Consider the following 15,140-nt stretch of genomic DNA (forward strand, 5'->3'; position numbering starts at 1 on the left):
CTGTAAAAAAATTAAGCAGGCTTTCACTACAGAGAATGCCTGCATCTCACTTGTCTGCTTTGCGAAGGTGGCAGCAAGCAAAACTGTGCTTTAAATAATAAGCTAATGGAGGCTTCATGAGTGCATTAAGCACCATGTTTAGCCTTCAGTGAAGGACAATGTCCTTCATAGGCAGCCAAAGCAGCTTAGCACCTTTCAAAAATTTCCCTGCCAGAAGTGAGCTCCTGGGGAGATTGACTCAATTTTGACAATACAAGCTGAAAATAGATGCCAGCTAGACGAACGTGGCAGGGGATTTCCCCTTGTCAAAAAGGTCCTGCAAAAACTGCACTATAACTGCCATGGGACAGGTCATAGGGTCAAACCCATGAGGCAGACACCACGTCTGGAAGACGCCCCACTTTAACCCGTACTGGGAACGCGTGGACGCTGCTCTGGCATTCTGCATGGTGTCAATGACCCAATTGGAAAGACCCAAAAGGCTCAAATGCAGCTGTTCAGGGGCCAGATGGGTCAGGATTCCATAAGGTCCCCCACACCTGACTGAGCAGTTTCCACGTTTGGCCACTCAGGAGCTGCATCAGGGTTGAAAACCAGATTCTCCTGGTCCAATATGGGGCTACTAGGAGCACTTTGGCTCTGTCCTGCCTGATTGTCTCTAGACACAGTGGGTTCAGGGCGAGCGGTGGGTATTGCCAGCGTATCCCCATTTCCTATTATGAACCAGAGGGGACAGTGAGTCGATTCCTGGAAAGCAAAGAGGTCTATCTCTGCTCACTCGAACCTCTCCCAGATGAGGCTCACCACCTTGAGGTGAATCCTCCACTCTGAGCTGCTGGGGACTGCCTTTGAGAGGAGGTCCGCCGCCCAGTTTGTAGCCCTGAGCAGGACTAACCTCTTGCATTGAAAGGAGGTTCTCGTGCACCCACAGCAAAAGCTTGCAGGTCTGGGTGGAGAGCACAAAGTCAACCGACTTATGCTGCTGGATCCCTGGGAAGGAGTGACTCAAGCCACTGGCTTTAGCGATTAGTTTAATATCACATATAATTTGTGTTAACACAATAAATGCAATATATACAGATAGAAGCAACAAGTACTTATCTAAACAAGGCTCTCCAATCAGATATGTCTTAAAGGAAAAATGGCACAGAACTGTGAGCGCAGTCCTTCTGAGCTATTGGTGGGCGGGGCCACGACTGCGTCACAGACTAAGAGCAGTGTTGGTATACAATTTTCAGGATTTTGGTCTTTAGAGGTAAATACCCATTCAGTAACATTTCGTACTTGAATAGGGAACACACATCATCATAGAAAGTGAACAAAATAGTGACTTGTTTATAAAACCTAATTGCAAGTAAGATGGGAAGATATTTTCTTTCAATATTGTGCAAAACTTCAAAAATGTGTTTTCTACCTTGCCTGTTTTCCATTTTACTAGCTGCTATTTCCTCTCGGAAAAAGCTTGTCAACTCAAAGGTAAATCTTTTCCCTAAACAACCGTGATGTTATTTAAAAACTGAAGGAAATAGAACAAATGCTATTTAGCTTAACTTGTGATCATCACTGGCCAACTCATTTTCTGGAAGAGTTTGTAAGGCAAACAAAACAGCCAAAGGGTCAGAAACAGCTGCCGTTCTTTTTGTTTAATGCATATAATGTGCTTTATAAAAGGATGGGGACTAGCTCTAATTCCTTTGGAGGCAGCAGGGCAGGTGTTAATAACATTCTGCATGCACAAAATCAGCAGTCTGGCTTAAATAAACAGATGTATTCCTGGGAGACAAAATAATGAGCATAAATTTACAAAATCTTCTCTGCTAAAATGAGTATTATTTACTTATTTAATTTCAAAGAAGCCCATCAGATTCAAGTTCAATTTAAGCTGCAGGTACTAAGCTACTGCCTGCACTTAACTAAACATGTCACTGTAACTGAGATCTTTAATAAAAATAATAATAATAATAATAATAATAATTTTCTATATCGTCTTTCAATAAAATAAATTCCAAAGCACTTTACATTAAAAAAAATATATACATAAAACAATACAATAAACTATGCTTTGCAGTAAGCCAATGTATAAAAAGTAGTCAAGGCACGATTTAAACAGACAGACTGCATCCCTGACAGATCTTGGATGGGAGTTCCAGACACGAGGGGCCAAAAAGCAAAATGCACGATGTCCCATAGTTCGTAATTTTGTTCTTGGCACGGAAAGGAGATCATTTTTAGCTGACCGCAAGTTGTGTTGGGGAATGTAACAGCAATACTTCTTCCCATTCAGGAATTACAAAATTACCTGGTATTAAGTTTATCCTGCTGGGCTTTGATTTCTTTCTCGCTGGGATGTCCACTGTGGATCAGCTGGCGAGCAATCTGGTTGACCACAGCCACACGGGAAGCCTGATTATTCATTTCCGGTTCCAAACTCTCAAACCTGTAAAAAACGCAGATGTGTGTTACAGGCAACTGTGAAAAAAACAAGACGACAGCTTCATACAAAGGATAGCATGCGCTATTAAACACCTTGCATAGAGAGGAAACAATATACAGTTTGAGCAATCATTGCATTAGATATTCTGATACAAAATAAGATATTATGATACAAATATACACAAAAAAATACATATATCATAATTACAGGGAAAGTAGGGTGGGGGATACATGTTTGAGGCAATGCTGCTTTCTACCTGTGCTGGATTACTTCCAGATCTTCAAGTTTCTCTGGGATCTGCATGCTGATCAACCACTGTTCCTTCTCATCTATCCAGAGCTCGCAGGCATCAGCCTCGCTGGACATCTTATAAAGGGCCAGAGCGTCTTGCAGAGCTTGCTTGCGCAACCTGGTGAGCTCGGTGACCTCTTTGTACCTCTCCTCAATCCCGGACAGCCTGCTCAAGACTTCTGGGGACTGGGCATGCTCTTCGGGTAGGGCCTTGGACTGCTCCTCCAGGGTGTCGATGACAGGACGGTAACTGGCGATCTCTTCAGCCACATCTTTGTGTTTCCTTACCAGTGACTGGGTGGAGTACTCGTCGTGGCCCACGTCGCTGCTGGAAACGATCCGGAGGACGTCGAGCATCCAAGTGTCAACGTCGTCAGCATCAGCCTGGAACTGGTAAAGATTGGAGGCCTCCTGCAGGCGTTTCTTCCTGATGGCAGATAGCTGCTCCAGATTGGCCCACTGCTCCTGAATGTCCGTGATCCGCTCTCTTATCTTGTCAGAACCAAAGTGGTCATCAGAGATCATTCCCTCTCCTTCTCGTATTGTCTGCTGTAGGTGAGTGTATCGGCCGCTCATTTCGTCCTCGAAGGCCTTGTGTTTGCTCAGGAGGCGCAACACGCTGGTCAGGTCTTTGCCGTAGTCATCGGACGACAGGATCTGCTCCTTCTCTCTGATCCAACCCTCCTCCTCTGCCATCTCCCAGAAGAACTTCCAGAGGCGACGCGATTCCTCAAGACGTGCCCTGCGCTCCACTGCCAGCTGGCACAGCTCCTGATAACAGAACTCCATGTGGGCCACACGGTCACGGATAACCTGGGGGTCACATGGCTTGTAACCTGTAAGGAGAATACACCACTCAAAACACACTGCATCTACTCCGTTCCTATAAAAGTGCATTAAGATCAAGAAGCTCAAGACCCCAAAATATGCTGAACACATACAAAACATACTTTTCATGTAATTTTTACAATTGTGTATTTGTATGGTACTTTTATATTATTTATTTTATAATGTATGTTGTTAAAATACAACTAGTAAGGCTGCTTGCTAAAAGGAGACCACTGTGCCCGCTCACAAAACAAAATGCTGACTCATGTACCTGATGAGGAAAAATCAAGATACAAAAGTATTTTTGTAATGTTTTTCTATTTCATACATTGCTATGCTTTGTATGTGTATTTCCTTAAACTTAATGCAAAAGACAAGCTGGTGGAAAGTTACTGATAAGGACAAATTCCTATTCTGGGTATGTAAGTTGTCAGTGTCTGGTACTCTTTTGTTGTAATCTCTTGTAGTTGTAGTAATATATCTTATTAGCAGGGTGTGTGTCAAACGCATGAATTGTAAGTATGTTTATTACAAGGACCAAGGGGATACCACAGCTGTAACAGAGAAAGGTTACAATATGAATCGAGTACTGAAAGGGTACCAACCTATACTGGAAAACAGTTACAAAAGAAAGAATTGTTAACGAATGATGTCACCACAGGTTAGACATAAAAAGGCTTGTTAAATAATCTGTTGGACCACAGAAAAGGCAGACTGTACACTGTTGTCTCCAAAAAAGGTAATTCTGACTTTTTTTTTAATATTGCATGCTGATTTTGATGTTTAAAGTATTAGTATTAAACTGACTAACTGTTGTATTGAGCAAATCATTGTAGGTTAATTCCCAAAACAAAACTCACACTAGTGAGCCAGTAACACACATAACAAATATACATGCAATACTTTTATTTTTACCTTCTCCATCACTTGCAAATTTCTGAGCAGATGCATTGACCGCCTTCACTCTGTCTGCCTGAATACCAATATCAGCTTCAACCAGAGTGTGTTTCTGCAGTAGATCTTCCACGCCAAGCAAGTGCTTTCCATAATCCTGGGACAGCAAGAGGACCTGTGGAGGAAGTCAAGAGTGAACTAGTGAACTGAAGCAAACTTGGAACTAGATTCAAATCAACCCCTTCTGTGCTAACACCCTGGTAATTCCTTGTGCTAGAGGCATTTTGTGAATTTGTGACTCCCCTGTTTTACATCAATTACTCTATTTTCCATAACCATATATTTTTATTTTGTCAGACTCTGAAGTTTCTATTGGTGCCAAAATACATCTATTATAAAAAAAAATTTAAAAAGTTGCTTTTTCATAAAATGTATTGTATCTGTATCACATTTAGTCACTATAATGCATATGTTTGGTGGAAAATGTAGATAAGTCTTTGCCTATGTGGAAACATCTGCATTAGTTCTGGAGGGTTTATATGCTCTAGACAGACACCAGGGCACTTTGAGCTTTCACCTTTGAAAAAACGCAGCCCGCAGTCCATTGCACCCACCCTAATTTCAAATGGCCACTACGCATATATGTCAATGGAGTGTTACCCATAATCCTCCTGCAACTTGAGGTAATGCAATCTTATATAGTAAAAGTCACTTGTTTTTCCTTATATTTGGACCTGTAAATTTGACAGCTTTTGTTCCACTGTTAAAAAGACAAGTGTTTCCGAATTGTACCTTTACATAGTTTGTAAGGCATCGATATCAAATATTGATTTATTGCATGGCATAAAAAAAGAGTAAATTTTACAACCTTTGGTTATATTTGTAAGTGTTTATGGTGGTTTATTTAGTTTATTTCCAATACTCCTGTACCGTGTGGTATTTTTACAAACAGAGGGCTGGCTGCGAGGGCCAGGTTGGACAGTAGTACTGTGTATCCCTACACATGCCCTTGCGGGAACACACACGACACTTTTTGTGGTTTGGCTTTTTTCTCAGACAATGGCAGCGTCCGTATAAAATGCCATTCAGTCAATCATGCTACTGTTTCCAAACCTTCGGACTCTGGCATTTGTTGTTCATCAAAAAGGAGACTGGAGATCCTTAGAATTATCACTGTAGTGTAAACATTTTAAAATTAAATTGGAACCTGTCCTGGGTCACTGTAGTGGGGAAAATTGGGCAAACATTGACAGGGTTAGTGGACCAACATAAATCCATTCTGGGTTTATCCACCAGTCCCATCAAAAGGGATAAACCCCAGAACTTCATTTCGATTACATTAGTGGGGACACACTTGCACATCCTAAAACATGGTCCCAGGTTGTCTCCATGTTGTGCCATGAATTGTTGTGCATACAAATTGGTTTGGGTAACCAAATACTCAAAAAGGTCATTAGTCATGAACAACTGGAAGAATTTTGTTCAAGTAAATCTAGGTTGTGTTTACCCTGGTACCTGGTGTGCCAGAAAAGGGTGGATTTTGATGCTGGGTGTTGTTAGGGGGGAGGTCAGTGATAGTGGCTGATATCTACCAGCCCTAGGTCCAGGCCCAGCTACTGTGACCTGTTCTGGTAGGGGCTCAGGTTCAATGTCCATTGGCTCCTCTTCATCACCACTGTTGGATTCCTTACTGGAGAAGTGTCACTTGGCACATATTCACTACAAGAGTCATTGGGCACAAAATCTCCCACTGTGTCAGACTCCATTAGGAGGTCAGCAACAGCCTCTGCAGTAAGCTGAAATATATATAAAGTAGCTTTCAAAATTGCAATAGAGTATATATTCAAACTGACTAGCCCAACAGTTTGTCTAACAGCAACTAAACGAGACACAACAAGTCTGAGATACAAGGTTTATAGTAACTATATACAAAAAACACGTGGTTCCTAATGTTCATTTTCACCCAATGATTGCTGAATTTACACCACTGGACAGAAAATCTAAAAAAGTTCCAACTACACTACCTCCCACACACTTTATACATTTCTACGGCGCTAGTCCGAACTACTGTCTCATCAACATCAGCTGTTACTTCAAAGCTAATCTCAAAAAACTTTATTATCAATCCACACTGAAAAGAAAATGAAAGTTACACACAATGTTTTCAATTAATTCACAATGTTTCATAAAACAAGCCAGAGAGCCACCGCTTGCATTCAGACAGCCTGTAAACAAAATTTAACAACTGTATCAAAGATATTTTGTCGGTGACATACAGTGAAATTAAAACCAACTAATAAGCGACCCAGAGTGAAAAAAATGGCAATTTTTTTTTTTTTTCCTTAAACCATGTTTTTAAAATCAGGATGTACCAGGTACATCCTGAAGCACATGGGAGTAATTTTTTTTAGGACGTACCGGGTACAGAAGCACAGAAGAGGTTAAATGTGTCTTACTATTTTTTACTATGTTAAAAAAACAAGGGTTATTACCTTCATCTCATCCATCCAGTCCATAATGTAAAGCATCTCCTGGAAGACCTTCTGCAGGCCCAGGTTCATCTCCAGTCGCTGGCGCCGAGCCTTGAGCAGCTCCAGAAGGTACTCCCAAAGCCGGATCACGTTGTCTTTCCTGGCTGTGATGCGTTTAATGTCATGGTAGTTCTCGGCTTCAAGTTCCCTGGCCACAGCCAGGACTGCCTCCACTCTTTCTTCATAGGCCGCAATGTCAGTCTCAATAGCTTCGTGCTTCTTGGTGGCGGCCTCCACTGCCTGCAGGTCATATCCAAAGTTGTCCTGCAGATGAAGATAGATGAAAAACATTAAAAGGCTTTCAAATCCTAGTTGGAAAAAAAAACGAAAGATACTGACAGATACAAACACTGCTTTCTAGTATGTTTCATTTCCTTTCAAAGGTGGCGTGTAAATGATTTATGAAGAATCTCCGGAACGGCACTCATTTCAAATTCTCATTTGTTGCGTACTGACTGCCGTTAGCAGCAGGTAGACATTTCGCCCTTTTCAAGTTATTTACAGCGTTGAATTTTTTCTGTTAGTTTTAGCTTAAGCATTGAAAAACATTGATGTACAAATCAAAATGATTGTGGCCAACATCGCATCCCTTAAGTAATTTTTTTTTTTCCCCCCAATCTAAAATGTAACACATCCGTAGTCTCTTGAGGGTAAGTTAATACTAATTATTTTTAGGTGGTACAGGTTTTGTATTCAAGCTCAATCTAGATTAGATTAATCAAAATCCTGATATAGTGGGATGGCTAAAAGTTCTTCTCCAGCCCTACCTGTGAGACGAGCCGCTGATTCTCGCTCAGCCAGGTCTCCCTCATGGCTGCCTTGCGGTCAAAACGGCGGGCCAGCTGTTCCAGTTTCTCTTGCCTTATCAACTCAGTCCTCAGTGCCAGTTCCCGTTCATGCTCGGCTTTTTCCAGTCTTTCCCAGGTCTGTGAGTGAAGAAAAAGAAGCATCAATCATTATACATGCAGTATATGGTTGAAAGAGAAGGAATGTGTTGCATTAAAAGTACACATGCGGAACATTCAGTCCTGAGTCAGTGTTCAATGATACCAGAGCTGCATAAATTCATACAGCAAATTTTAATATTCAATGCTACAGGGTGAATTAATATATCACCACCAGACCTGAACATAAGACTAGCATGTAAAATTATTATCAATGCTACAAAAAATGAATACAAATTCATATACAAGATTTTTGAATACAAGACAAAAAACAAATACAAATGTTTGCCGTTTTGATGTTTATAAAGCAATTCTAACATAAAACCTAAACATTTTACTTGAACTACATTTAGCTGCAGCTTTAGGCTGTTGAGCGTGACTCACCTTGTTAATATCAGAGATGAGTTTCCCCTCTCTGGGCATGTACACTTTCTGGTTGTTTGCTCTCATCTTGCTCTGAATGGTGAAAAGCAGCACTTCCAGGTTGCCCTTTTCTGTAAACCTAAAAACGACAAAAATGAACTTAAACAAACATATACAACATTACTATTTTACATGGTCTTGTTTTACACAGGGTATACAATGGAGCTGGTTCTCAAATAGTTGCAAGCCAGTAGAAATACAAGACTAGACCAATGTGCAAGCAATTCACAAATGACCTAAAAATATCAAAAAAATTGTGTTTTTGATTTGTGTATGTGCGTGTGCATGTGTGTGACAGTGTGTGTGTGTTTGCTTGCCATTTCCGGAAGGTGTCCATTTCCTTTAGGACAGGTGAGTAAATGTCTGGAAATAACATGCCCCATAGCTTCAACCTACACCATACTAAAGTAGGATTCCAATTCTGCAATTGTAACACTGTGGATTCTGATCTCAGAAGCAAGTGCAACATTGTCCAATGAAGTGCTGCAGATATCTCCATGTCCTAGCCTAATGCCCAACCTGTCTACAGTAAATGGGGGCAATGACTGTTCACTTACTGGACACTGAGGTGCTGCTACAAATGGAACAAAAATTCTGGAACTTACTTAGGGGGCTTCTCCACTGTGCGGTACGTGTTGAAGGCCTGTAGCTGCTGCTGTACACCAACGAGAGAGTTGGCAAACTTGCGATTGTTCAGGATAATGATGGTTTGCTCGATCCACTCCAGGAGGTCAGAAGCCAGCGACTCATACTTTTCAATCATCTTCTCAGTCTCAATGGCATTGTCAAGCACCTGTTTCAACAAAAACAAAGCCCCGATAGTGGACAAGGATTCTTTACAGGTGAAATGAGAACAAGAATTAAGTAAGTAACAGGGTGAGCTTTGCCTAACATTATCAAATGCCTTGATCATAGTCGTGAATGACCAATTTATAAATTTTGTTTTGCGCTATTGCCATTTCTTTTGTGACAAATGAAACTAACAAAAGGAGTCGTAGGTCACCTTTCCAATTCGTTTTCCTTCTACAGCCAAAGCCTTCATCTTGGAGAAGTAGTGGTAATATGTTACCACGTACGTGATGATGGACTTTTCATCAGGCTGGTCCACACTAATATCTTGAAAAAAAAAAAATAAATAAATGTTAAAAGGTGAGACTTTTCAACTGGGGCAGATCATGGAAAATCTAAAATCTTGTTGTATACTCCATATACAATGTATTCATTTCAACTGCAAATCATCTTAAAACCCAACCTTCTGGGTCCAGGAGCTTGGTGAGACCAAGGTGTTGCTCTGCGAGGTTGAAGGCGTTCTGCAGATTGTAGTGAACGTTGGATTTCTTCAGCTTATCAAAATCAATCAGGTCAGGCCTGGGGAGGTTGAAAAGAGTTTATATACTAATTTCAGCTATACCAAAAACATAATTACATACATTTCATTATTATTAGAGACATATATGTAACACATACACACAGGATATGCAAACCAAAGTTTTATCAATACTCTTGTACTGTTTGTAAGACCATTTCCCCTGTCAATTCAACATCTGTTTCATATAGTAGTTATGGTAATATACTGTAGTCAGTGACAGGTGACCTACCTATGTTTGTGAATAAGCGCGTTGAAAGCCATGCCGTCTCTCCAGCAAGTGGTGAAGTTGCGTATGTTGACATTTTGATAGCTGAATAAAATGAAATGTCATGAGATCTTTAGTATTTACATATTGCTGCTCTGACATGTCAGGTCAAATAATGTGTTCCAAATGACAGGCAAAATTTTTCAAATTTGCGTAAAAAAAAAAAAAATGCTACTAGGTTAAGTATAAATCAGGCTGACAATTGACTTGATTCACATTTATATAACTGGCAAAACATTCTGAAAATAATATTTCTACAAAACTAATATATGCGACCAACCCTAACCCATGCTTGTTTCTGCCTTGTTACAAAAGCAGGATATTGAAGGGAAGAAGATCGAGTCTCACCCAGCAGTCTTCATCTGGCACCACAGCAGCAAGGCATCCTTGGCAGATTTCTTCTCTTTGTTGTCTTCAGTCTCAACTCTGATATCTTGAATCTAGAAAATGATGATGGTGGAAAAAAATAAAATACATAGGGTTACACAAATTAAAAAAAAAAAAAAAGACAGAGACCTGGAATGCAATTTTGTGTCAAGATCATAAAAACTACAGGCACTGCAATATAGTGTTTTAGTAATTACATTAAGCCTCTTAGACAGGTGCAAACTGACAATGAGAATGCTGCTGCTTCCAGATCACTGCCAACTCAAGGGGCAGTTGCCTTTGCCGCAGTATTTAAGAGACAGTAGTTGTACCAGGACTGGAAAAAGTACTAATGTGTAGAGTAGTTGAGGTTGAAATTATTTCAGCACTAGAAAAGTTCTGCTTTTCCATTAGGTGTCACTATTATACAGTGGAGTTCATGATGCATGAAATACAAAATACTAACCCTAGTGGAAGAACTGTTAATGTAATAGAGTTTGTAGCTCTACAAATCCCAAAATATATATTTTTGTATGAAACTTTTTTTTTTTTTTACCTGGAACCTGAGAATGATGGTCCAAATAAGACCAAGCGTCAGTCTGTGATTCCCATCCACAATATCATGTGATCCCATGTTCTCTAAATGCACCCTCTGTTCTTTGAGGAACTGAAGGGCCTTGTCGACATTCTCCAGGCAGTGGATACGCATTCTTCCCTTTGTTGGCTTGGGCTGCGAGCAGAGAAAATTAATCAAATTAATATCATGCATTTGAAGTCACATGAATACTATGCTCAGCTTAACTGAACATCAAGGTTTCCAAACAGAAAACAAAGAAGCTTTATGTCAGACAATCATATTAAGCATTAATATTAAATGCAGCAGTAAGTATCTGCTAAGTAACTGTAACAGTGAGGTCCCATAAGCCAAAAGGCACAGGCAGTTTAGACAAGGTCAATTACCTATAATAAAAGTTTAAGCTAATTTTTTCAATGTGTTTAAAAGAGTTCAAGATTCTAAAAATCACATTATCTACCACAGTCCACTACTCAAGCATATTGGCTGAGACTATCTGCAAGGTTTATAATCTTTAATTAGTATTAATCTGAGGATTTAAGGAGGCAATCAAATAATGACACTGTAGTTTAACACAAGTGTGTAAGTTACATACATCCACCGCCATGGCTGTCCCAGACAAGTGTCATTTCTGTTGAATAAGTAGTTCTACACATATGTTAAAATGTAAGGTGAACTGACAAACAGACTATTTACACCAGGATTCTGATCCAATCAGTAATTTGTACAAAAGAAAATCCTTAGCAAGTTTAAATCACAATTAGGCTAGATAAGCGTTTTTTATTACGTTGCGCTAATATAACAACATTGGTTGCAATTAAGCCAGTCCAGACACTACACAGGCAAGCTGTTTTTGCTGATAGGTGCTGGCTACTGGTGGGTGTGTCTCACTGCAGATTTAATGCAGCTGACTGCAGTTGTTTTCTCTGCATAGGCTGCTGGCCTGATGCATTGATTTACTTTGGTTTTGATGCAAAGCACATAAAGCATTGTTTGAAGCATCAATACAGAGCATCCCAGTAAACTCCACCTTCACTCACTAAACACTTAAATGGGTATCTGTTTGTCAATAAGATTCTTACAGCACAAAACTACTATTATAAACTTCCAATTGAAGTCAGTCAGTTCTAATATGGATTTTAAAAGGACCAGCAAAAAAATGTGCCTTGAGTAATTTGTATTATCAGGAACATTAAGCGAAATGCAGACTGTCAGTTTGTATCGGTTAATCACACTGAAATCAAATGCAAAATTGCAGAACAATGAAAAAGTACTGTGTGTTATAAAAAATGGCTGCAAGTGAACTTTTAAAAAAGTAAGCATTGCAAAAGAACTGTACTTGAAATCTGCATGTCCCACTCTGCTCACAGACATTTAAAAAAAATGCAGTGTTATTTATTTTACCCTCCATTTTCTTCTACATTTGAAATGTCCAATCATTTTTCCCTACACAGCTCAGGAGAACTGAAGGTTCGGTGGGAGTCCTCCGATCCCACGTTTAGTTGTATTCACATTTTTTCTTCCTTTTTTAATTCAAGATAACTACCCCCCGGATAATATAAGAAAACTAGATTATATTTCATTACATCTGGTGGTATATACTGGGGTTTCCATTACAAGCTCCCTCCAGGGTTCCCCAATATTGAATTCTAAAGGATTCGTTTTAGTAAACAGTGGTGTGTTTTTACATGCTGCATAGCAGAGAAAGCCTGCTTTGGTGCTAATCTCGGCAGGTCATGTACCAGATTACTTGCTGTTTGAGACTTTAAAGCATTATGCCCAATATTCAGGTCAGTCTCAGGTTGGGCTGGATTTCAGGTCAGGGCACAAAAACAAACAAGCAGGGGCACCGTTTGTTAGGACAGCTGGGCTGAAGCAGGGACAGTGCACTATTTTAAAACTGAGAAGCTTGTTTCAGCTTTTCAGTTTTATGAAACTGAATTGTTCTTCACCTTACCTTTTCCAGTTACCGTACAAAGAATTTGGGGAAAAAGTTTTGTAATGAAATGACTGAGAAATTCGCCCAGCTACTACTAGCCCTAGGCACAAATATTCAAATCTTTTGAACAGAAACTCTTCAGGAAGTCCTCATTTTCCACAATCATGTTTCAACAGAACAAATGCTCCATCCAATTTTTGGATTTTGCATTATAATAGGTCAGGACATGTTAAAACACATTAAGAGAACCATCAGCATTTTATATGACAGCAGTATTTTGGGTTTGAGCATTTGTTAGGCAGCCTAAATGAAGAGAGGGAACTCAGCGATCTACTGTAGAGTGACTTTTTCAATGATGTTAATGGATTATGTGCTCATTCAGTTTCCTCTATGAAGTGACAGTGTTACTATTCCACACAGCTTTGAAGCAATGCCCCTGGTAGTACTCTCAATTTCCAGAGAGAGGCTTTCCTTGCACAATCATGTTCCATTTAATACTAAAATTCCCTGCCAAATGTCAGATCATTTACCATTCTACCTGTCTAATTCAACCAAAACACTATTTGGGTTTTCAGCCTATTTACATTTAAAAAAGGCAGTTTTAGCTGAATTCATACATTTTCAAAACTGTGTAGGGCACGGAATCTGGTGCAAGGCAAGTTTTCAGCACTAAAAACACCAATTAATTCTTATATAGGTGTGTCTTACTAAAATATTTTTTTTCTTCAAAATGAGCAACTTAACATCTTATAAGTGTTAGAAATGTGTGTGTGGAGTGGGGGTGCATTAAGCATCACAAGAGTTCCCCATGGCTGCATGTGTAAATTAGTGTAGACTAAAAGCTAGCATTTAGGATTGTTGTTAGCCACATCTGTTTCAGTTTCTTCTGATAGCGATCAGAAAATAATCTCTTTCCCTTTACCAACCCTTTACAGTAACTCAAGTGATTCTGTATTAAGGCATACAGTTTTGTTCGCTTGAACCGTTTAACAAACGGTTATATGACTATATCTGAGCAACTTACATGCTTTGCTGATAATTAATTTGCATTTCCAAAAGAGATCATTTTTTTAATTTTTTGGTACTTACAAGTCTCTCCCCAGAAAGCACTTCCAGCAGTTTGATTAGCATGCGGCCATCGCGTAGGTCCATGTACAGGTCTGTGATTCGGCAGGATACACGCGCCAAGTGCGAGTTCACCCATTTTGTGAAAGTCTTCTTTTGTACAGCTTCACGTTCGTCTGTTGGAAACAAAGAAACAAAAACTGTCATATTTTTGTTAACACAATTCACACACTATAGAAAAAAAAACACCTAATGAAACCAGACTCAGAAACTGTTACTTTGTCAATAAAATAGTAAGGCAGTATATGGCTATGAAAAAAGGTGGTTGCCTTTTAAAATTCAAGGTTTACAGTTTGCCTTTTTTTTTGTTTTGTTTTTTTTGTTTTTCTTTTTAATTGGAGGTGGTCACTGCTCAGTATGACCACTGTTCCAGCAAAGTTATACATTACATACCAGCTTTTTTTGTTTTGACAATACTGCAGTCAAAACACTTGTATACGAACCTAGCCTCATACACGAAACAAACATTTCAGTTACATCTTATTTAGCTTATTTCACCATCTTGCAGAGCCATTCAGGAACAGTAGCTGGGGAAAAAACTGTTCCTGGATGACTGTGTCTAAACAGGCTAGCATTATGCCATCTCTGTGGAAACCAGCATCAAGCTGCCACCGGCCGACAGTAAGCCAGCTCCAGAGGGTGGAATTCAAGAAGGCTTCTATTATTCAAGCTGAATTTAGGATCTATACACCGGCACAGAAAACGCTAGTGTAAGAACAAAACCCTAGGCGTCTCAAGTACAAGTGCAATCCAATCCATTTTCATAGTCCAGTTTTTGTTTTTTTGTTTTTAAACCAACCCATTCACTTCTCTAAATTACCAATGATACCTAAATCTACAATTTATTTTCCTACTGTAATGAATTACTTAAAATGATTCCAGTTTATAGAACAGCTTGACTCTGGCATGGAAGCAGCAGTCTAAATTGACTGGGATTATCACCCCACAATTCAATCAAAGTTGTGTGTGGGTGTGTTACATGGTTGTTTGGCCAAGAACTACATCAATGTAAAAAGGACACTGGAGTGTCTTGTTTTAGCTGATCTTAAGAGATGTTACCATATATATATATATCTCTACCAATGATTCTACTATTTTGGCTTGGATGTTTTTCTGAAGAGGCCCATAGTTAACTATTTCTAAAATTTGTAAATTAT

The 15,140-nt window shown here is 39.5% G+C and overlaps 1 protein-coding gene across 2 annotated transcripts in view; it reads right to left on the minus strand.

Annotated features, from left to right (window-relative positions):
* The window catches only part of LOC121316153 (spectrin beta chain, non-erythrocytic 1-like), a 90,489-nt gene that overhangs the window by 21,377 nt on the left and 53,972 nt on the right, over positions 1 to 15,140 (minus strand). For both annotated transcript variants that reach the window (XM_041250994.1, XM_041250996.1), the window contains 13 exons: positions 13,948 to 14,099; positions 10,902 to 11,075; positions 10,328 to 10,419; positions 9,944 to 10,024; positions 9,598 to 9,713; positions 9,349 to 9,461; positions 8,951 to 9,138; positions 8,307 to 8,424; positions 7,746 to 7,904; positions 6,940 to 7,242; positions 4,469 to 4,622; positions 2,691 to 3,561; positions 2,300 to 2,437 (listed from right to left, as the gene is read on the minus strand). In XM_041250994.1, the coding sequence (XP_041106928.1) occupies positions 2,300 to 2,437; positions 2,691 to 3,561; positions 4,469 to 4,622; positions 6,940 to 7,242; positions 7,746 to 7,904; positions 8,307 to 8,424; positions 8,951 to 9,138; positions 9,349 to 9,461; positions 9,598 to 9,713; positions 9,944 to 10,024; positions 10,328 to 10,419; positions 10,902 to 11,075; positions 13,948 to 14,099 (2,659 nt within the window). The remainder of the gene's footprint in view (positions 1 to 2,299; positions 2,438 to 2,690; positions 3,562 to 4,468; positions 4,623 to 6,939; positions 7,243 to 7,745; positions 7,905 to 8,306; positions 8,425 to 8,950; positions 9,139 to 9,348; positions 9,462 to 9,597; positions 9,714 to 9,943; positions 10,025 to 10,327; positions 10,420 to 10,901; positions 11,076 to 13,947; positions 14,100 to 15,140) is intronic.

This window comes from Polyodon spathula, chromosome 5 (assembly GCF_017654505.1).
Source record: "Polyodon spathula isolate WHYD16114869_AA chromosome 5, ASM1765450v1, whole genome shotgun sequence".
Lineage (NCBI taxonomy): Eukaryota > Metazoa > Chordata > Actinopteri > Acipenseriformes > Polyodontidae > Polyodon > Polyodon spathula.